Here is a 21,785-nt window from a genome sequence, read left to right as displayed (position 1 = left end):
AGTATACAGGGTTAAGCAGATTTTAAGAATCAGCAGTAGGGGTGGCAGCCACTGAATCCCATCTAAATATAACGAGCGGTCATTCAAAGTAAACCTTGGAGTCGTACCTCTAATGTTTCAATGCCCACTCGATGTTTTTTCAATCGTCCCTCAGCAAAAACGGGGTGTTTTGCCCCAGATTCTTGCAAATAGCAAAAAGGATTTCGCCATTCGACTTCTCTTCTAATCTTAAAAATTTCGTTGAAGACTGTTTTTGTTGCATTGAGGTTACGATTTACACAAGTTTTTCTCCGAATTATTGGACGCTTCGCCAGGTCAAGGTTGAACACTATTTTGGAACGTGCATCACTGACCACAAATGCTAGTGATCCGTGATAAAAAAAAACCTATCCTCTTGATTTTTCTTGATCTTAAGGGACAGTTGTAAATATGTTATGAAAGTTAAGAGAGTAATGATGTTTTTCCCACCGTGCATCAACTTGAAAAGTGGTCTAATTTAGTAACATTAGGTGTGTAACAAAGTGAATTATTATAATACAAAGTATATTAGAGCTCTATAGACAGTGATCTATTAATAGATGTGTCGGTGTCTGGACATTTATTGAAACGAAGATGTTCTTGCTTTTTTTAAGTAGGTTGAAAGTTGGACGTTAAGCGCGTTCACCTCACAGATCTTGGAACGAATTCCCGAAGGTCGCAATTTTTCTCAGCTATTCATTACAATTTTAAAACTTCTGAAAGTTTGTTAGCTTTATCATACCACTTTTGTTACAGCTTCACGTGAACGGATTGTACATGATAAATTAACGAAACATTTTAACTTAACCGGGACAGACAAATTTGCGATAAACCTACTCAGTGGCTTAAACTGCACGATTTTTGGTTGCAGACAATAAATGCATTTAATTGACCTTGATTTGGCTAGACAAAAAATTGTAGGTCATATTTGGGCCTCGCAAATTAAATACTACAAATTGGATTTGAAAAGATAATTATAAATAAGGATGTCTGAGTGGATGCAATGAATTAAGACGAGTCCCATTATGTACATAGGTGTTATGTGTAGGTATTTTTCTCTTTTTTATGACAGAAATGGTTTTTGAGGTTGCTACATCTGTCCTCTTTTGCCTCGCATCCAAACATTCATAATTCAAATATTGAAGGGGTACCTCCAATTTTTGAGACCGCTCTAAAACGAATCAAACGATTTTTAAAAGCAAGGCTATTTCAGATAGAGGACAGGTAAAAGGGAACACATGCAGATTCGCTAATATAAAAATGCCTTTTCTTTATTGCTAGCAATACAGTGCGTTCCACACACGTCGGATTGACATAGATATTTGTGCAAAAACCGTAGCTGCTTTCGTTTGAAAGTTTAAAAAACACATCTATGTACGTTTGCAAGTGTGATTGATGCACACGAAAAATACCAAAATATGAATGCAGATTGCTTGAGGTTGACATAGTGATCATTTAACGTAAAAAAATATTTGATAAACGAAATTTTTAATACTATGGGATTGGCGTTATTAGGCCTAAAAACAGTAAATAATGCTGGGTGCGAGACTCTGCTGGACCACTAAAAAGTGAAACACAATCTAATCTACTAAAAATCTTTAAAGAAATATTTTTAGAGGTTTCTCAACAATTTCAATATGGTTGCATTATATTATCCGTAAAATCACGAAAGATTAATGGATGGTGGCTATTTTTAAGGTAAATCGAAAATAAAATTTAATACCTACCTATTAATGAGTTAGAATTTTATATTTTGATTTTATTTACAACCAGATTGTACAACATTATTCTAGTTACTATACAGTTCGAGCCTGAATAATTATAATCAGTTTATTAAAAAATGTTATTATAATAATTAGTATTACTATTATTATTTTATTATTGATACGAGTGTAAAAATTGCTCAAATAATATATTGGGTTAATCAAGAAATAATAAAGTGATACGTAAAAACCAGTATGTTTCCCCTTGACAGAGCTACACTGTTTCGCCAACAAATCGTCACATTGATATAACAGAAAATTTTTGATTGTATAAAAAATAAACAATGTCTCAACAAGGGATAATTAACATTCAGCTATCTTATTAATGTAATATCTAAAGCTATGTTATTAATGTTAATTCTATGATTAATGTTACAATTATAATACCTAATACAATATTTCAAAGCACAATGGTTAGAAATAAAAATTGCAAGATTTTACCACTAACCTCATACTTTATTGTCAGGCATTTTAAATTGGGTCTAAATAACTAAAACTGATTTTAGGGTAAGTGAGTGGAGCAATTTCAAACCCATTCAATCTCACAGTTTTTATTTTATGCGCATACTGCTTTGACAGCGATCTAATTCATATGTGATTAAGCTCCCATCAAGACCAACACAAATTACTCCATCATGGCACGATACATAAGGCAAATAACTCCTAAAATAAATATAGTATAAATAAAAATTATTACGATAAAGTGAGTAAATAAGTTTTTTTGAAAAATTATAATTGTGTACATTGCAACTCTCAATTTAATCTTAGAGCTGTAATCACATAATGCATGTTCCTTTCTTGCAAAAAGCTGCATGTGTGCAAGTCCACTACAAATGGGTAAAATTTTCTGTTACATCTCCCACTATTAAACATCAGCAAGCGAAGCGATTGAAAATATTCCCACAATTTTATTATTTTCTTGTTTTAAATGTTGCTGCGCCCCCATCTAATATACAGCATTGATATTACTTCATGAAATTTGTCAACAAATCTCAACTTTTAATAAGAGAAAGGGAATTTATTAGTTAGAGGAATGTATAGCTGCCTAAAAATGACAGAGAAAGAAAGACAATTTTGCAAAAAGACGTTTTAGTGAAATATTACTGTAACTGTAACGATACTTCTAATTATTACTTAGTGTAAGATTAATTTGTAATCCCTAGATACCTACGTTAAAGAAACATTTAAGTATGCAGTATAAGTTATGGTTAATATCATTAAAGCCAGTCAAAATCAACGTAAATCTCCAGTGTTAAAATCTTCGACTATATACTGTATACTCAAAAATTAGTGGACGTTAAAATATGTAGGTTCATTTTTATGTTTCACTGATATATACATTCATTAAGACATATAAGACTGAAAGATTGCCTTTAGACAAATTCGAAAACCAATTTTGTACTCAGTACAATACTTCTGAATTTGTTCGCTACCTGTTGGCAGTAACAATTACTCAGACTGAATCTTTCTTCTACCTGTCACATTTTACAATACAAAGAATTGAAGTCCGCGATCTCTCTTATGTTGCATTAATAAAGCTAAATACAAACTTAAATCTCTTCGTTTGAAGCAAAAAAAATTACGAAGATTCAGTCATTAAGTTGCCAGCAGCCAACTGATTTGTTTTATTTTAATCGTCCCTGATTTTAGCACTACTTTCAAGCATAAAACTCCTTGTTTGTTCCCCTACTATACGAATTTGAGTTCGGAGACTGTTTAGGTTCCCCTAGTGCGTAAGATCCTTCATCTTTTTTACGCATTCGGTACACGATGAACATGACCACCAGGATCGCACATAGAAGTCCTACTACAGCTCCACCAATTACAGCTGAAAAAGGAATATAATCATTAACACAAACATATGTACAGCTAAATGATCTCACTCTGTTTCAAATGTGCTTATTGGACACTTGAAACTAAAAATTACCAATTATACAGAGTGTTCTATTTAAATTAAGACTATAACTTATAACTAAAGTAAGCTATAACGACTGTTTAGTTCTAAGATTTCCTATAGAGGGTATATTGGATAGATAAAGAGTAATTAACATTTCTATAAAGACATGGCCATTCCAGCATGTAAAAATGCTTTTTGTTATCTTTTGTTCCAGATTCAGAATCTATCATTATCGCGGTTTTCAAGTTCATCGTGCTTACATTGTTTAGATTAGTCTATAATCCTAAAGCAAATAATAAATAAAAATATCTTATCATTACTGGTTGCCAAGTATGGCAAGGTGTTTAGAAATACTAATGTGGGATACCTCTAGAGACATCTTGATAGTGAAAGTTGTATAGGTCAACAGGAACGCCAAAGAAATTCACGAAGCGTTGTAAATTACGACAAATTCCTTTGTGTTTGTGAGATTTGAAAGATACATATGTGAAATCATTTAATCGATCGAATTCAAAATATTGCTACACCTGCTGAATTGAAAAGCATTATCAACAAATGTTTTCAATGTTTCAATATCGGTTGTTTGCTGCATTTGATGATGAAAGATGATTGAAATTATATCTATGATTTTTATTGCGATGCAATTTTTTATCACTTGTTTGTTTCGAGTAATTTACTAGTTTGGTACACGCAACATGTCTTTCCGGATTACGAAAACTAAAAATTTCCACAAACGCGATCATACCTGCTAGTATGCCTGGTTGAGAGAAGAACGATGTAGGACGATCTTCTGGCTTTGGATTCATGATGACACTCGTATCTTCCGTTGGAGTGATTCCGATGGGGCCCTTATCTTTAGTCACAATATCGGGGATATTGTAATCTAGATTTGACTCTTTCTTCGGTACGACTTCATCGACACTCGGAGGACCTGGTTACAGTTTTCGATTAATGTGACGTAAAATCAAGAATAAATTAAAGCGATGTCTAAACGACTATTTGCGTAATTATGTGAAAACTCACGATCTGGCTTAAGATCAGGCTTAACGTCTGGAATCTTTGGAATTGATTCTCCATCTTCGTCATCGTCTTCACCCGGTGGACCTTGTCCTGAACCACTAGATTCCAAATCTCGATTCACCTCTCCGTCGTATCCGCTGCCTTCAATTTCGGCATCTCGGTCGAACTCGAATTCTCTGTTATTTCTTAAAGTGTTCTGGAAATTGAAATTTAAAGATAATTAAGATGAGAAAACAATGAATTCTAGGTGCACGACGTAAAAAATGGGCAAATATTAAATAAAAATGTCGCTTAGATAATCCTTGAAATTAAAAATTCCGGCCATAACTTAATGTGATGGAACTACTGATAAGCCAATATCTATTAAGTCATTTGACTGACGGCAATACAAATAATAAATTATTCACGCAAAGTTCAATTACTGGATGAGCTTTTAAAATTCTTAAAATTAAAACCTGGTAAAGTGCAAAATTTGCACATTACTGCTTCCACACCGTCGACATCAATGCTAAAGCTGATTATATTTGTAAATCAAGTGAGCTCACTATGATTACATAATTTCCATTATATGAACCCACAAAAATATTTTCTCCAACTTGTAGTTAACTACGCATTTGGTACGTCCTAGTGCTACTTTGAAGCACCACGGGTGTAATTTACTGTATCATGTGCATAACTCGGAAAGTGTTCTAATGGAGTTTCATTTTCAAAACTGACTTCGTTTTGGTATAAGAAATGTTTAATAAAACTATGCGATACCTACCAAGAAGTGTCTCCCTTTCTATTTATTGAGGGTGCCTAAAACTAAAGTTCGGTCATCATTTTAAATATTGTGGCTGAATAGTCCCAGTGGATCTGTTCGTTGTCTAATATTTGCTGGAAAACGGTTTATGTGAAATATTCTTAATGCAAAACGCATTCGGTAGCTAATCAAGAAAGCCACCAGAGCAACGTCGAACGATAATAAAAACGTAACTCTTTAGTTTAGTGGCCTTAGGTGAGAGAAGGGATAGAAATCGATGCAAATTATAATGAATATTGCGGCGACAAATTTTCACGTTCATAACTACCTCAGAAAATTCAAAAAAGTAGCATTCCTGTATACGTAAAGACACAGTATAGTATGTGTATGCATACGGTCATGGTAGGTGTAGAAGGTCTAGGTGTGGGATGGTGTCAAATATATCGAAGACGCGCCTAACGAAAAAAATCAACAATTTCATCTGCATATTGACATGTTGGTATATTACTGTCCATGTGTAAGCAACAATAGCTCAGAAATACATACATGCCACCTTAAAGATACTATGTACAATAGGTTACAAGAGGTTATAGCTGCGTGTTGCATCTGTAAAAGTAAAGATTGTGTATAAATATAAAGCGATATTAATCTCACGGTATATGCGTGTTACTTACATGAATAGATTTTACTACTTCATTAGACCCGGGAAAAGTGGGTAAGTAGTGTCGAATTATTAACGAAAACAAATCAATATTTGTGCGCCCTCTGCACACATATAGATTTGCTTCCCGCCCTGTTCCGTTCGACGGTGCCAACGTTACCCGTTTGGGGCGGATTACTTGGAAAAGGGCATAACTAACGTGGCGTAGTACCATTTTGGCCCTACATACCTCTATTTGCACTACTATGCCTCTTATTCGGTGCTTGTGACTATTTGTCTCGGCCGAAAATAAACGTGTTCTTTGCACTAAACACTAAAAGAATATTTATGTATCCAACCTGTAGATTCCGCACGAAACACATGTTTACTTTAATATTACCCATCTGCCGCAATCAAATGTGACGTAGTCTATTAAAAATACATACTAAGTTCCGAATAAACTATGCTCTAATTAAAAAAACGGATAAAGTTCGTCTTTAGGGTTTGTTATTTCCTTAAAAAAAAAATTGGGGTTTTTGTCGTAGCATCATTATTGATGATGATTAGTCGAGTTGTTGGGAATTTCTGAATTTCGATATCGAAAGTTCTTGACCTTCGTGAACCAAATAAATTTCGCAGATACATCGAAGAAAAACGTTTCTTAGAATATATAATAAATTGCTATCACGCGCCAATGTAGATCCCTTTTTTTTACTATTATTATTTTCCCATAACATGTTATTGAGCAATCCCCGGCTCTCTACGTGGGCTTTGATATGTGCCATGTTTAAATAGTTCAAAATTCAATTTCAAGCTAAGTACTCAATCATTTTAAACCACACAGTAAGCATGTTATGTTTTATTGCAAACTCGGCGTGTTAGCGATAAAGTATATTATGTTAAACGTTTGAAACAAAATTATTTACTAATTTGGGACCATCTACAAAACACGCCAAGACCGCAGGGAAAAAAGATGGAATGGGAAAAAATATTCATTCGTAGCTCCCTTTTTATGCAGATCATCGGTGCTCTATGGACAAACGCTGTTGAAGGGAACCTCCTATCAGTCCTACCACTTCATCTATCATAGATTGCATAACAATAAAAATGCACAACATACAACGCTCCTTCCTTAATTTTATTTTTAAGTTATTTTGACGCCGATTGATTTGAATTTCCGTTCACACTTACCTTCACATGGCCGTTGTCTATAATACGCCAGAGTTATTTTTAGCCAACTAAACATTTTTGCTGTAACGCGAGTGGTGCATTCCGATTTGTTTATCAAATGTTAAAAAAATTCAACATTTATGGAATATTGTTTGGGATTTAATCCAGCTTAAACGTGCGTGCAACATTCCCAGAATCACTCGGTTATGACAAAATAGAAAAGTTTTAAAACAACCCGAACTAACTTGGTAAACAGTAGTAATATTCACAGCAACTAAGTAGGTACTTAACGTTCGTTGAAATTACTATGTCACATGGATTCAAATCTATTTGTTTATTTACTTGACGCGTAATAACTTCCACATAATTCACGCAGATTTCGTACTCCCATCAAGTTCTCATAAAAATTAAATTGCAAAGGTTTGAATGGCATTGGGGAGAGTATAAGACGGGATGAATACAGTTATCTTAAGCCGTTTTCATTCACTCTTTCCCACCTATATTTGTGTATGAAAGGTTACCATCTGTCAACTGCCCCAAATAAAAATCAGCCACCTTACTGAATTGTTTTATGCATTATTGACTAATCTCTTTATAAAGGAACCTAGTTCATGTAAGAAGGATTCAGACCCCTTTAAAATTATTTTTATTAGTCAACGACATATAGAAACACCACATGACACCATAAACCACATGTCTGGTTTTATTCAACTTGCAATCGGTTGGTTTATCATATTACTTTCTATGTATATTAATAATTACTTTTCACTTAAAACTTGAAAATATATTTAAAGAATTCAAGGTTGAGTTGGGCCCCACCATTAGGTGTTGTGATACTAGTTTTACTATCACACAACCATCATTACAAGTACCTCTCAATTCTTCAATACAAGATTACAAATCGCTAAATATGTTAAAATATAATTCTCTTTATGTTTCAAAATCAACCTAAAATTCTTAATACTTTTCATCCTAATTATAACAATCACTTATTATTATTATGATTCATATAAAGAAGTTAACTGGAAATGTAGTACTCATTTTCTCATTTGAGAGAAAGATCAATAATAATAATTCTTAGTATTCCCTGGAAATATTTGTGTATGTTGTAAATGGTTCTGGCTTAGAACAATTTAAAATAAGGTTTAACATATACAAATTTTTGAATTTTCCACATGTAGCAGCTTCCAGGAATTATAATAATTAAAAAAAACCTTTCACATTCTTTAAAATATTAATCAAGTATGTGCCAAGCTTTGGTTATCTGATTTGTTTGGCATACTTTTGGATACAGAATTCCCCATAGAATTGTTTACACTAATTTTAAAACACTACACTGAGCTACACACTGTGTATACATATGTCAGTCTTTTCGTAGGTAAGGCGATAACATTTCTGCCAAATTTCGCAAGAATAGAGAGGTACATTTAAGATTTACAGTACTCTTAAATATACTATTTGCCTTTCAGATTACCCTGTTTGGAATACTATTATTGGAGTATTGAAATTGGACATGTATGGTTTAAAGAAATTGTACCTAGTGTATGTATCAGTCCAGCTTAGGTAAACTATACTTTCTCTGTAATATTTGAGAATTTAGTTAGATTTTCAATGTATGAAGAAATAATTGAGAGGAGATTGATATTGATAAATATGTGGTAAGTACTGTCATATTTTAATCTTTTTTACACTGTAAGGTCTATCCTTTGAGATTTGGTTTCACTTGATTAGGCCTTAAGTATTTTTAACACTCCATTTAATTTTATCAATTGAAAATGGAAATCACTTATACCTACCTATTGAAATATTCTCTAACCTGAGTTATACACATATCCTCATTACATAGAACAGAACACTGTCTACTTGGAGTCTAAGACAAACTTTAAAGAATCTAAAATTTCAAATTCAGTTAATACCTGCATACATTAAGAACTATGTCCAATATCAGCAGTTGCATTGGAGAATTTATGAGCCTATAATCACTTCCTTTCAGGTCTGTAACGTTTGTATATATTCAATAATAAATATACCTTCCTTTATCCATCTAAATGGAAATTTAAGTTTTAAAGTTTACTTGTAAAATTCTACCCACGAATTAGCGATTAAAAATCGTAAATTAAAACAATTGGTGTCAAAAAGGTTATCCCAAAGAAGGATGTAAACCATCACCAGAAAGAATGGGACGATCAAATGTTTACCTGTGCCGCTGATGTGAGAGCAATGAGAAGTGCCCAGCATATTATCGTAGATATCCTAAAATGCATCACTAAAACACTTGTAAAGGATTGTTTCTTGTTAAATAGTTTTCAATTTTATTATTATTAAAAATAACTTATATGGCACTACACTACACAGTGACAGAACAAGCATTCGGATTACTAATCAATCGTCCGCCTTTACAATGTTGTCAGACTGGGAGATTGGCTACGGCTTCACCTTCATTTCTCTCCTTTTACAACATGTTTCATGACTGTTTCTATCTTTGGAATTAGGCTATCTCTCTTTCTAAGTAGTAGTTGAACAAAATAAGAAAACAATACTTCTCATTAAACTTCAATGTTTAACAGTGACGTGCCGTCAGCCTCCTTATGGCAGAGCGGTGTTGCTATTGTGGTGTTCACACGGTTGCCAATTCCGCGGCGCTTGCCCGCGAGTTTGCCAATTTTCTCTGATAGCAGATTCGTCTAAGTCGCCAATCGGACGTTACCGGAACTGTCTCGTCATGATGACGTGGGCTCCATTTACTCATTGATAGGAATTTATAAAAATTGTTATGAATGAATTTAAGATTTATCTTGTAAAAAGTTGCGGTGTGATTTATATAAGTAATAAAAATATATATCCAATTTTTCCCGCAATTGGGGAACTTGGAAGACAACAAAGGACGTGACTGGGTACCAGAAATGTTCTGCACCCAGGGGCTCTGCCAATTGCAAGAAAAAAGAGGGTTCAAAAATAAAGGTAAAATTCTGTACTCTGTGCAGGTAATTTGGTAGTCTATACGTCTTCAGGATCACCTAATGAAAATAAACAATTTTTAAAAATTAACGTCCTAAATACTACCTAAACCTAATGAGCTTTTTAAAATATATTACTATGAAGAAAGTCTTTCTAAAGTTTCTTTATTAACACGCAAATAATAAATCAAGGAAATGCTACATTGAAAAGAGTCTCCCTAAAATTAACAAGGCCAACCACTGTAGATGTCTCATATAAAGCATCAATACAGTCATTTACCACATAAAGCTATTATAGTTACTGGTTCTCCAATTTCTTCACTCCCTCTTTGTGGCGAGTTATAGCCTCTTGATGCCTTTTAATTTGTTCCTCATGAAAAGCTATTTCATCATGTAGGTGAGTTTTCAATTCTTTAAGTTGTTCTCTTTGCTGAAATTCATAATAAATACGAAATTAATGCAGTTTGAATCTTGAACCAGAAGACTCCTTTTTATTTGATATAATGGAAAAGATTGATGAAAAAATTAGCACCTTGCAAGCATATAAAATATTTAAGTTATACCCATAGCTATTTTGATGGGCCAACAGTTTGTAGATACAGACTCCCGTTTCCACTTAAATTTCATTAAAATTGATGGCACAAATGTATATTTGCAACAATTTGCCTTAAAACATATTAAATTAGCAACAATGGGTGAGAGATGTTTTACTGAAAAAGAAGTGGAGCATGAAGTATATAATATAGGAGCTATGGGGACTTAGGTAAAACATAAATTTGCACTTGGTTCTGGTTTGCCCTTATTGAGGAGCACATAGTGCAGATAAGTCCCATAATAAAAGGATTAATACACCAAAGTTGACAAACCTAGTTGGTATACGAGTTATTCTTATAACAATTCAATGCTGTAAACAAACATAAATCAACAGTTAAATCGTTATTTGAACACAGATATTTTTAAATGTGGCAAATAAACTCACCTTTTTATAAAAATATTCCTCCTCTTTGGCTGCTTCAGCTTTGCCGAAGGCGCCGCCGGCTTCTCTAATGGTGCCTCCGCCACCGCCTCCTTTTCCAGCCCCACTACCTAGATCACCCAATTGAGACATACAGCGAAAATTCCTAAAAACGCATTATGTAATGGTCTCCAAATGAATTTCCCAGATTAGAAAAAATCGGTTAAAACGAAGCACATACTTGGCGACATTAAGTGATAAAAGCCTCCCTTTGCAGATAGAGTTCATTTTTTACTTTTTTATTTCTAAAGTCCTATAGTCTAAACTGGTACGAATTTTTTGAAAGCAGTCAAAAATGAGTTGAGCAGAATTAAAAAAATTAGGTTTGACTGCGCTGGATAGACGGGAACAGGATTAACTGACCAGTGACAATTGATGAGTGACAATTAATTAACATGTAGTGAATCAATGATACGCTTAGAGAGCCCTCTAGAGCCGGATTCTTAACACACAAAAATATAAAACGGTGGGATTATTTCTTGTGCTATGAAATAGTTTATTTAATAACTAAAAGTGTGACATTACGAGAACCTTCTAAAAAATTGCGACATTAATATAACAATCCTTGAATATTAAGTATAGTGTGTATATCGATTTCGCATGCCTTACTGCTGGCGCTAACTTGTACGGCTGCTAGATGTCGCTAGATATAACGAATTCAAATAAAATGGAGGCTTGCTATCCCAAGTCGGGTTGTTTTTTGTAATGTTAGAAAAACTAGTCGGCTTCGTTCTGGTGCATATTAAGATCCGCGAATAGGGAGCGTTGGGCTGGCCGGTATAGATTTTCTTACACCAAGTATTGACGTAACCGTGCGGTGGATCGGCGTACGTGCCCCAATCCGAATTGAATTGCATTTTTTTCGCTGGTATACCGACAGAGGGATCTTAAACCTGGCGGTTGTTGCGCAGGTAATAGCTTTAAACTGTGCCTTTGAAGTATTTTGAAGTATCGCGTTTTGCGGCGAATAAAACAGCGCGAAAGCGTTGTTAGTACGTTCGAGTGGCCGATTTGGCCCCAAAAAAAGCATCGCTATGGCGGCTACTAGCGTCGTAGTCCTTGACAGGGGCAATAATACAACTTGTACCATCAATTTACACGGTAAGCCAACAATTGTTTTTTGCCGCCACTGTCTCTTATTTCTTGTCTTGTTTTAATCTGGACAGTCACATGAAAAAAAGAGACAAAAAACAAACATAACCTCATTTTTTTTATATTGCAGGGGCTACTGCGGTTTCTTGGCGAGTTAACAATCAAGAACAATTATTTGTTAGGTTTGTGAATAATAATGTTTAATTCCTCGTGGTGTTTGTAGATAATTTTACTTTTACCTAGCATTATAATATACCCATTCTTGTAATGTATTTTTTAAACATTTTAGTAAACAAGCAGTTTTTGATGGGAAGAAGGCCATCAGGGGCGGAATACCTTTTGTTTTTCGTAAGTAATGCAGTAGTTTGACTTATTAAGAGAATTTCCCTGAATTACCAATTAATTCAAATTGTTGAATGACTAGACATTTTACAGTTACTATGAAGTAGTGTTTACTTAGTTTTGAATTGTACAATGTAGGTACTTACTACTTATTCATTAATAACATGACAACAGTTTTTACATACTTTTACATATAGTTGAAAAAAAAAACCTGAAATTTGCAGTATAATAATATATTATACCCATACAATGATGCTAGATAATCTCTATATAACAATTTTATTTTTGGAAACTAGCACAATTTGGACCTTGGTCATTTGGACCACAACATGGGTTTGCAAGGATCATTCGATGGAACCTTGAGAAACCACCCGAAAGACTGGCAAGTGGTGATGTAGAGGCGATATTCTCTCTTATGGATTCTGATTTCACCAGATCTATGTGGAATTATCAGTAAGTAGCTACTTATTGTTAAGACATTATGATAAATACATTTGTTATTTTTTTAGATTAAAAAGCTTTTCACATAGTTTTCATTAAAAAAAAAACAAATGTAACGAAATGTTTAAGAATCAAATGTATGCCTTAAATTGTAATTTATAAAATCATCCCCCCCCCCCCCCCCCCATGTAATAATGAAATCACAAAAATTTGAAACCCATGAAATTGGAGTTAACCTAAAACCTGAACTATTCTGAAAAAAAACCAAATCTACTCATCGCTATTTGTAATATCAATCAGAATTAACACTAAAAAACCCTTACACTTTAAAAGAAGGGCTTAGCGATGTTTTCGGTTCAGTGTTTACAGGCAATTTGGAAGAGTATTGATGTGATATTTGTTTAGTTATTATAAATGTGCGGGTAAAAAAGTCTCGGTGGTAACGTTTCACTTGCTTTTCAAGCTTGAGCTTGAAAGGAAGTAAGAAAATCATGAACAGAGACAAAGTAGAGCTTAAAAGCAGGTTGTTAAGTTACCAAAATTGTACTTTCGCCCTATTGTCCAGAATTTTAGTTTTTTTACATAAAATGTTTCTAGTAAATGAGCATACTACCGGTTATCGTTTCGATATATAGAAAACGAGGAAGAAACAGTAACTACGAAATAAGTAGAAAATACTCGACGTTTTATAGGCATTTTCTCATTAGAATTAATCAAAGAAAAGCAATTTCAAAATATATTTAGTATATAAAATATTGTGGTACAAGTACTTTTGATATCTCCAAATTCGTAACGTCTAAGTTTGGGATAAAAAAAAACTTGGTACAAATATTAATTCTATTATACATATTATACAATATATAATTTTAGAATAAATACACTCATTACAACAGCTCACCTAAAATACAATATTTCTTTCCAACGTTATCGGTGAGAAAAAGTCTTGAATTCAAACAAAATGCCTTAAAGGCCCAAAAGCAAGCGTGGCGGCAGCGGTGACTAGTACCCTGTTGCAGAACCTCTTCCTGGGAGGTTTGATCCTTAGAGGTGAATTCAAATTACGTTAATTTCGGTATTAAAAGTAGCATTTGAATAAAATAGATAAATTAAACCTACATGTAATGTTTGGCGGGCGGCCACCACAGATAAAAAAACAGAGCCAAAAAAAGGGATTATCATAAGCGCTTGACGAGTTTTTATTGCTTCTCTTATGTATATCGCATATTCTGGTATACATATATTCAAATATGTTAATGTCTGGATATTTGTAAGAAAATTATGAAATCTAGTGATAGGGTATTTAGCTATATAACAAAACCATTTTTAAGAGTGAGTTAGTCTAGAACTAGTACAGCAATAAGAACAAAGTAATTGTAATAAGTGAAATTAAAGTCTTTAGTAGTAAAATAGTAAATTGTAGCTGTTTATTTGTAAAGTTAATAAATAGTATTTACGTGGAAAGCGAGTATATTGGAATCATTTGAACCCGAAATTGCCACGTTAATAAATATCACTACGTAAATAGAGAATTGAGATTAATTAAACTTTTAATGCCTTGCATCTCAGTTACGATGTATTTTTAATGTAATATTAAAGTTTAGGAATTATACTTAAAGCCCAATACATATTTATTTTTTTGTATGAACATATAAATATGCAGCATCACACATAAAATATAAATTATTCCATAGCAGATTTAAAAGGTTGTAATAAGTTCTCGTAACAAGAAATCCAGAGAAAAACATATTCGGGCGACCACGGACCCTCTAGAGGCGTCGATTACACTACTAAAATACAGAGCAGTTTATATATACCTATGTGTGTATATATATTTAAAAAAATATACAATTATTTCACCCCATCACACTAATCTTTTTAAAATATGCTTTAGTGAGTTTCATAAACAACCCGTTAGTTGAGTTTGAAATTGCCACGGGACTTTTCTATTGGGTACTCGACAAAACAAAAAAGTAACATTTAAATTATTATTTGCAGATTTCGCCTTACTTATAGACTAATACTCCGGGAAAAGGAATTGCACTTCAACATTGCTGTTTTTAACCCAAGCAAAGACTTGACATTCAGCTTTAACATGTTGCTGCACACCTACTTTAAAGTTCCTGACGTACGTAGATGTCAAATTACTGGTCTGCAAGGTTGCACTTTTGTCGATAAAACACGAGAAGGTGCTATCTACCAAGAAACGAGGGATGTCGTCACGATCAATGAATGGACTGATAGGATTTACCAAAATACTTCTCAAGAACACATTATAACTAACGTGGTGTCCGGGCGCAAGATGCGCATTCAGAAGTATAATTTTCCGGATACAGTTATTTGGAATCCGTGGCTGGACCATGCCAAGGACATGTCTGACTTTGGAGATGACGAGTATCCAAATATGGTTTGCGTCGAAGCTGGACATGTCTCTAGTCCTGTGATTTTACTACCGGGTACCGCATTTGAGGCAAGCCAAATTTTACAGGTGATGTAAAATAGTCTTTCATATCTACCGTCCTAATTATACAAACCGTGGGTTCATGTTGCATTGCCTAGTAGTACATTTTTAGTTTACGGTGCACGTCCAAAGTCCCCCGCTTTTCTAAATTCAAAACGAATTGATATCGATTTGAAGTTTTTTAACAAAAAACATGACAGTTTGAGAGGTCATTTGACCAGTAGTTGGAAGGTCGTTTGACCAAGAGCAAAAACACCTGTCGCAAGATGCCCCCTGGTCTGTTATGCTATTAAACAATAATCCGATTGGGAGTTTAGTCGTTATTTTGTGCCTGTGTCAAAATATAGTATTTTATTTATAGTATATACCGCCAAATTTCAAATTCGATTGTCGTTTCGAAATTAGAAGGTAAGACGGGACTTTAGACGCTTATTGTATAGTTATTTTGAAAATTTAATTTGCCATATGGAAGATGATGTAGCTACTTATTAGCTTTCTATTTGATTTTTTTACTAGTTCATTTTCGGAACGTCTAGTTTGTATTAGTATCGTTTTTTATTTTGCCCACTTACCACGAAGGAAAGAAGAGTTAACCTTCGAAGAGAGGTCTGGAAGTTACAAAAATTTCGCTTCTGAATTGTGTACTAAAGGTAAACTCGTCTCTCTTTGCAAGCTTCGTCGCGTCCCTCTTCAGTAAAGTTAAATCAATTACATATTTGTGTTAAAGTGTATGTGACTTAGAGTAACCCTTGGCCGTTTCAAATTACCTGGCTTCCCAGAAAATTTCTTGGGATAAATCAGCAAATTTTATTTTAACTTTCAATTTCGCGATAAAAAAACTCTTATTTGGTCCATGAGCTTTGGTTGTATTTATTTTCCTTTATGGCAATTTTTAAGTAGAGTCTACAATTGATGCAAGGATGTCTATTCGATAATTGCTTTAGTTGTAGACATATCTATCGAGTTCTTCTAATCGAAATATGTATATCGTTGACCATAGGTAATTCATCCAAGTACCTATGCATTTTTGCAGCTGGATTTTAAATCTTTGAATTGTGTTTCATTTTTTTAACAAATTTTTAGACATTTTGACGTCGAGGTTACACAGCAATACATTAGGTATGTAAGTGGTTGAATTATAATAATTAGTACAAGAAATATCCTTCGACTGTTTCGGTGGTAAGCGATAGGTACCACGGCTCAACATTCCGAAAATTTTAGACTTAATATTGTATACGACTGGTAGAAATACATTTTTCGTGCAATAGGAGTACGTTGTGCGTTTTGATAGTTAAATTATTGTTAGAACTTTTCCTTATTTCAATTAAATTATTATAGTCTTGAAGTTTGTATATTTTTCTTCTTCTTTTTCTCTCCTTTTCTTTTGAGTTAACGTGAAGGTAACACCAAGCAGTTCTCATTTTTGACCATGGTTCCTTTCCATTCTTTCTCTTCGTTCACCAGTAAAATTCCGATGTTTTTCCTTTTCAAGTCTTCAAGCTCAGACTTAAAAGCGATTTTATGATCTTTGAATTTTGAGTAGCCAAATAAGGTGGACAACATTAATGGTTAAAAGAATAAATGTATTAGCTGCCATTTGGAAAATGCAGTAGTAAAAAACTTATCCCAATTACTGCTTTACTAAAAAACGCAATTAACCCGTCTAGTTACCGCGATTTTCTCAATGTAGAAATAAATAACACAGCATTTAAATTAAGGAAGAATGCACAACAGAGAAATATTCAACCTCCACTTTATAGACGATAAAATCGTTCAGCTCCGCATATTCTGAATTAAAATTTTGTCATAAATACAGATTATCCTTAAATGGCCTCTACGAAATTTTCTGACGTAATTCAGTCCACAAGTTAATGGTTTTTCAAATACAGGAGGTAAAATTTAAAATTTATATTTTGAGACCATATTAAAAGGTAACCATACAGGTATTTAATTAATATTCATACCGTAGAATATAAAGGAATATGACAGCTCGAGTCATGTCATGGTTGTTATTTATTTCTGGAGCAATCTATATTGTATTTACTTTTATAAAAACCTCTGCATGCCTCTGATATTAATGGAGAGAATATAATTCCACCAAATATCCATACACTACCAAAAGGAAGGAAGGGCAGTTAGAGGTAATGCCTAAAACATTTGATGCCGTTACGTAAATATTTGATTATAACACGTTTCTAGTTTTCCAGCAAATGGTTTTAGTACACAACCAATAAAATCTAGTCTTCAGATGGAAGATGCAGCACTCATCTGCATTATTCTAATCAAATATTTTAGTAAAACGTCCTAACGCCTGATGCTTAACAAATTTGGATTTCAAATTTTCGATACCCACATGTGGATAAATAAACATTAGGAGTTAGTTAACAGTTAAGCAGACGTACTTAGGTGGATTGAGGAAAATTAGAGTTATCAAGCGAATTGACTGACCTGATACAATTAACCGGTTGTAGCAATTGGTTGCTGCATACATTTGTAATTTTTTTTGGTTTTACTATAATTATTTTCGTTTTTAATTTACTTCACAATTCTAAAAGTATTTTATTGAACATCGTATATTGATTTTCTTCCGTTTTCAACTTATACGTGGGGCAAATTAACTTTATTACACCTTGTTCCATGCTCTCAATAATAATGGGTTGATATACATATTTTTATTACTTTCTTATAAATTTATTGTAGGACTTGAAACGCTTAAAAATCAATGCCAATATTCGTAATTCGTTGATGACAATCGTATATTTATAATTGGAAAATTTTAAATGGTCCTTGCATCTTGTTTATATCGTCGAGGCAAGTAGTAAATTAGGTCTTATGATTGTTAGGGACGATTATTTTAATTTTCATCATTGTCAGCATCATAAATGCTGCTATCTATTCTATTGACCAGGCTTTGCAATAAAAACCTACCTTAATACTTTTTAATACCTTTAAGTTCCAAGATATATCATTACCAATTTATTATTTTCTGAAAGTATTCTGTTCATTTCACGCAAATTATTTTTTGAATAAGTTACTTCGATGCCTTCTTTGGTTCTAAAGTTTTTAATGCGTTTTCTAAAATTGTTCTTTCTATGCAGTCAACATTGCGTGAATTTATTTATTGAAGAGATGATGCCTCCGCTACTGTATTCATTCCCTATGCACATGGTTTTTTGTTTGCTTGAGGTCTACAGCAGAAATCTCCAAGCAGTTACTTTTCCTCTACCGCATATTAAAATAGGTAAACGGAAAAAGAACGTGTACAGAAGCAATCCTAGTCCCTCTAACCTGAGTTAACCCAAACACAGGTACAGGTTTAGATCACGCGATCAGGGGAATTTATTGTATGAATCTAGTTATTAATATTAGAAGATGTTGCAAATTATAAACCCATCTAACTTTAGCAAATGTAAGCACTTACTTCTGTGTTTATTGTCTGTATTTACATTACACTATTTTTTATTTACCCCATAAATCGATCAAGTTTTCATTGGACGTGGTTTGGTTTTGTTATAATTTTGAGGACAAAGTGCTACTTCCTGTGAATATATTTATTTACCATACCTACCAGAGATTAACGATATATCGGCAGTACCAATCTGGTTTTATATGAACTTCGTTTGATAGCGGAAATTTGCCCAGAGCGTTACTGACAATAGTTTATTAAAAATACTTGAAACGTAAGTATCTTCATTCATTATAACTGTGTGTTTCAACGATCAGTGTTTTCTTTAATTTTATACTGTAGTCTAATTAAGTGTGTCGTACATATATAGATACTAATTGTGGCTGTGACTGTATTTGTATGGAAAATTTCAAGTCATTTCATTCTTTTTTTTTGATAAGCCATTAGCTTCTAGTTCAGTATGGCCAGAAGAGTACAAGAAATCTTGACGTGAAAAGCCCGGCTTCAATGTGAAGAGTGAGACACATAACATCACAAAAAATGTTTAATACTTAGGTACATAGTATATACATATAAATTATGTTATTTATGTGTAATCATAGTTCCTCGAATTCATATTTCCTCCATCTATCATTACTCTACCTATCAGGAAATGCTGTAATCACTAGTCCCTATTTGGATCTACTTTACTGTTATTTATTGATTGATAGATAATTTTACACTAATACGTGTGCCGTCTAGATTTCTTACACCAAAGACGCGGTACTATTAAAAAAGTGTCGCTGGTTGACAACCTCAAAGTTCGTATAGGAGAGGACGCCTGATCTTCCTTAAAGTCTGTTAAAAGGACCTCTTAATAGATGGTACTGACCCGTGCTAATTATCACAGTCGCACGATCGATTTAAAATTTAATACGGCAATATTGTGGTAGGTGTAAATGTATATTGAAACTAATGTACTATAAATAGAAAAAAATGTTTGATAAATCATTCGTCATATATCTTAATTTAGTGCTTAAAATCTATGATTTACGTACTTCCAATAAGGCTTAGAGAGCACTTTGGGCTACGCTATACACTATAGTAATATTTAACAGCGTCATTCATTGCACCCCAATGTTACAATGTAATCTCGTTCTCACACTCACATAGCATAATATGCGATTCTGTTCACATCAATTTGTCTGTAATCACCAGAACGAGTAAAATAAAAAGTAAATCAGTGGGGAATCCTTTTATCTCCTTGAAATATAATGATTTCAAAGTTACTTGAAAACCACCACTGCATTATTAAGTGGAGGCCATTTTTCCCAATGTTCTGAAGTACGTTGTATTACGTCTCTATTGCTGTTAATAACTGTAACGATCATTAATTAAATTTAATTTGCTAGACACCGTGTCTAGGCAGCGTGTAGGACGTTAAAAAGGTTAACGTTACGATATTCGATTAAGTTCTCATGTGTACATTGCCAATACTGTCAGAAATCGTGTCCTAGGAGAACAAAAATTACAAACACGCCATGTTGTAATAGTATTGTCTTAAACCTATTTCAGGTATCCAGTATCCATTAGAACTGCCTTGGGAAAGGGTGAGAATAATATTCAGCTGTTTAGGTATTTTCCCGATTCGACCGGATTTTCAATAGGGGTGAGTGCATAAACACCATTAATTTTACCGTAACAATTCTTTAATCAAAATAGCAATTTTACGTAATAGAGCCATTAAAGGTAGCTTTAAAGTTGAATTGGCACGTTGTGATTATTTGCATTTACAAATTCACTTTCACCTCTTCGCACCACGATTCAATCAAATTTGCGGAAATCGAAGTCTTATTAGAATAATTTTGAACTAAATTAAAAGTATCGATAAATTCCACCTGACTTTCGTAAATACTTCATCTTCGATTTTTTAAATGCGCGCCTTCAAAAGATCATTGAATGTTCGTTCATAGGCATAGTGTAGGACCTGAAATTGTGAATTTGCCTGAGCTCTTCATGGTTTATTTACAAGTTTACAAGTTTAAATTAGGTTCAAAAAGACACAAAATATTTGAATTTATTTCTCAGAACTCACTTTAGTTAAACCGACATGGGGCCGTTTTCGCCATTTTAAACAAACTACTGCAGTTTTTCTACCTGTATTTTGGTCTTTATGGCAGAGAATTGGCGTGGATGATATATCTGTTTGAGGTATTATGTAGATACCTATGTACATATACAGGGTGATACAAGAAGTTGGTGCTAAACTTGAGGAGGTTTTATTGCGGCAAAGAATTTTTATATATAAACTCCTCGTCGCAAATGAGCCGTTTTGGCCTTGGAGCAATTTTTGTCCAAAAACAATGTTATCTCGTTGATATCAGAAGACTTCGATGATTCACTATTTTTTATTGAAAACGATTCATTTCATTGAAAATAAACACTTTTTTGTTCTTTGTTAACACGTTAACCGCCACGAAGCCCAAACCATGGGTTTCACTTTTTCTGTCAAATCGGCTCCGAAACCCATACGCTGGGTTTCATTTTCAAAGTGTGTTTTTACTGATTTTTGGCATTTTTATAATAAAAGTCAAATATATATGACAGTAATGCAATCAAAAAATCATTTTAAAACAGAGTTTCGTTTTGCGCCCCATCGACTAAAAATTCAAATGTACGGTGGGCGGTTAACGTGTTAAGTGTTTATAAACTGCATTTATTTCACACGATGTTAAAAATAGTGAAATATCGAAGTCTTTTGGTATCAACGAGATAACATTATGTTTTTGGACAAAAATTGCTCTAAGGCCACAACGGCCCATTTCCGATTAGGGGTTTACATACA

At 33.5% G+C, this 21,785-nt stretch overlaps 4 protein-coding genes and 2 long non-coding RNA genes across 6 annotated transcripts in view; 2 read left to right on the top strand and 4 right to left on the bottom strand.

Annotated features, from left to right (window-relative positions):
• Positions 1-1,748: 1,748 nt before the first annotated feature.
• On the bottom strand, positions 1,749-9,695 carry LOC136410234 (syndecan-like). Its single transcript, XM_066392289.1, has 4 exons — positions 9,449-9,695; positions 4,702-4,894; positions 4,424-4,609; positions 1,749-3,609 (listed from the first exon to the last, which is right to left on the bottom strand). Exons 1-4 carry the CDS (start codon positions 9,512-9,514, stop codon positions 3,440-3,442), a joined length of 615 nt encoding a protein of 204 aa, XP_066248386.1. The 5' UTR covers positions 9,515-9,695; the 3' UTR covers positions 1,749-3,439.
• Positions 5,790-6,920, bottom strand: LOC136410388 (uncharacterized). The gene is made up of 3 exons (XR_010752233.1): positions 6,470-6,920; positions 6,115-6,414; positions 5,790-6,046 (listed from the first exon to the last, which is right to left on the bottom strand). It is a non-coding gene; the product is annotated as an uncharacterized lncRNA (long non-coding RNA).
• Positions 8,528-10,467, top strand: LOC136410236 (uncharacterized). Its single transcript, XR_010752225.1, has 2 exons — positions 8,528-8,628; positions 8,720-10,467. It is a non-coding gene; the product is annotated as an uncharacterized lncRNA (long non-coding RNA).
• On the bottom strand, positions 10,359-11,561 carry LOC136410235 (ATPase inhibitor, mitochondrial-like). Its single transcript, XM_066392290.1, has 3 exons — positions 11,404-11,561; positions 11,187-11,328; positions 10,359-10,637 (listed from the first exon to the last, which is right to left on the bottom strand). Exons 1-3 carry the CDS (start codon positions 11,448-11,450, stop codon positions 10,506-10,508), a joined length of 321 nt encoding a protein of 106 aa, XP_066248387.1. The 5' UTR covers positions 11,451-11,561; the 3' UTR covers positions 10,359-10,505.
• Positions 11,562-11,898: 337 nt separating this feature from the next.
• Positions 11,899-16,900, top strand: LOC136410232 (uncharacterized). Its single transcript, XM_066392288.1, has 5 exons — positions 11,899-12,323; positions 12,445-12,496; positions 12,604-12,662; positions 12,953-13,109; positions 15,093-16,900. Exons 1-5 carry the CDS (start codon positions 12,257-12,259, stop codon positions 15,589-15,591), a joined length of 834 nt encoding a protein of 277 aa, XP_066248385.1. The 5' UTR covers positions 11,899-12,256; the 3' UTR covers positions 15,592-16,900.
• The window catches only part of l(2)dtl (lethal-(2)-denticleless), a 105,622-nt gene continuing 97,799 nt past the window's right edge, over positions 13,963-21,785 (bottom strand). Inside the window, exon 10 of the transcript XR_010752224.1 lies at positions 13,963-13,977. The gene's annotated coding sequence lies outside the window, so the exon portion shown is untranslated. The remainder of the gene's footprint in view (positions 13,978-21,785) is intronic.

This window comes from Euwallacea similis, chromosome 8 (genome assembly GCF_039881205.1).
Source record: "Euwallacea similis isolate ESF13 chromosome 8, ESF131.1, whole genome shotgun sequence".
Classification (NCBI taxonomy): domain Eukaryota; kingdom Metazoa; phylum Arthropoda; class Insecta; order Coleoptera; family Curculionidae; genus Euwallacea; species Euwallacea similis.
Note: the sequence above shows the minus strand (reverse complement) of the source record. Positions and strands in the feature narration are given on the sequence as shown.

Bases quoted from the DNA above. Each gene is read 5' to 3' on its own strand.
- LOC136410234 (XM_066392289.1), bottom strand. From the start codon at position 9,514: ATGCATTTTAGGATATCTACGATAATATGCTGGGCACTTCTCATTGCT. The intron at 4,895-9,448 runs GTAAACATTTGA...TTCAATTTCCAG, and splicing joins CTCTCACATCAGCGGCACAG to AACACTTTAAGAAATAACAG. The intron at 3,610-4,423 runs GTATGATCGCGT...TTCCTTTTTCAG, and splicing joins TCAACCAGGCATACTAGCAG to CTGTAATTGGTGGAGCTGTA.
- LOC136410235 (XM_066392290.1), bottom strand. From the start codon at position 11,450: ATGAACTCTATCTGCAAAGGGAGGCTTTTATCACTTAATGTCGCCAA. The intron at 11,329-11,403 runs GTATGTGCTTCG...ATGCGTTTTTAG, and splicing joins TTATCACTTAATGTCGCCAA to GAATTTTCGCTGTATGTCTC. The intron at 10,638-11,186 runs GTGAGTTTATTT...TATGAATTTCAG, and splicing joins AGGAATATTTTTATAAAAAG to CAAAGAGAACAACTTAAAGA.
- LOC136410232 (XM_066392288.1), top strand. From the start codon at position 12,257: ATGGCGGCTACTAGCGTCGTAGTCCTTGACAGGGGCAATAATACAACT. The intron at 12,324-12,444 runs GTAAGCCAACAA...TTTATATTGCAG, and splicing joins TTGTACCATCAATTTACACG to GGGCTACTGCGGTTTCTTGG. The intron at 12,663-12,952 runs GTAAGTAATGCA...TTTGGAAACTAG, and splicing joins CGGAATACCTTTTGTTTTTC to CACAATTTGGACCTTGGTCA.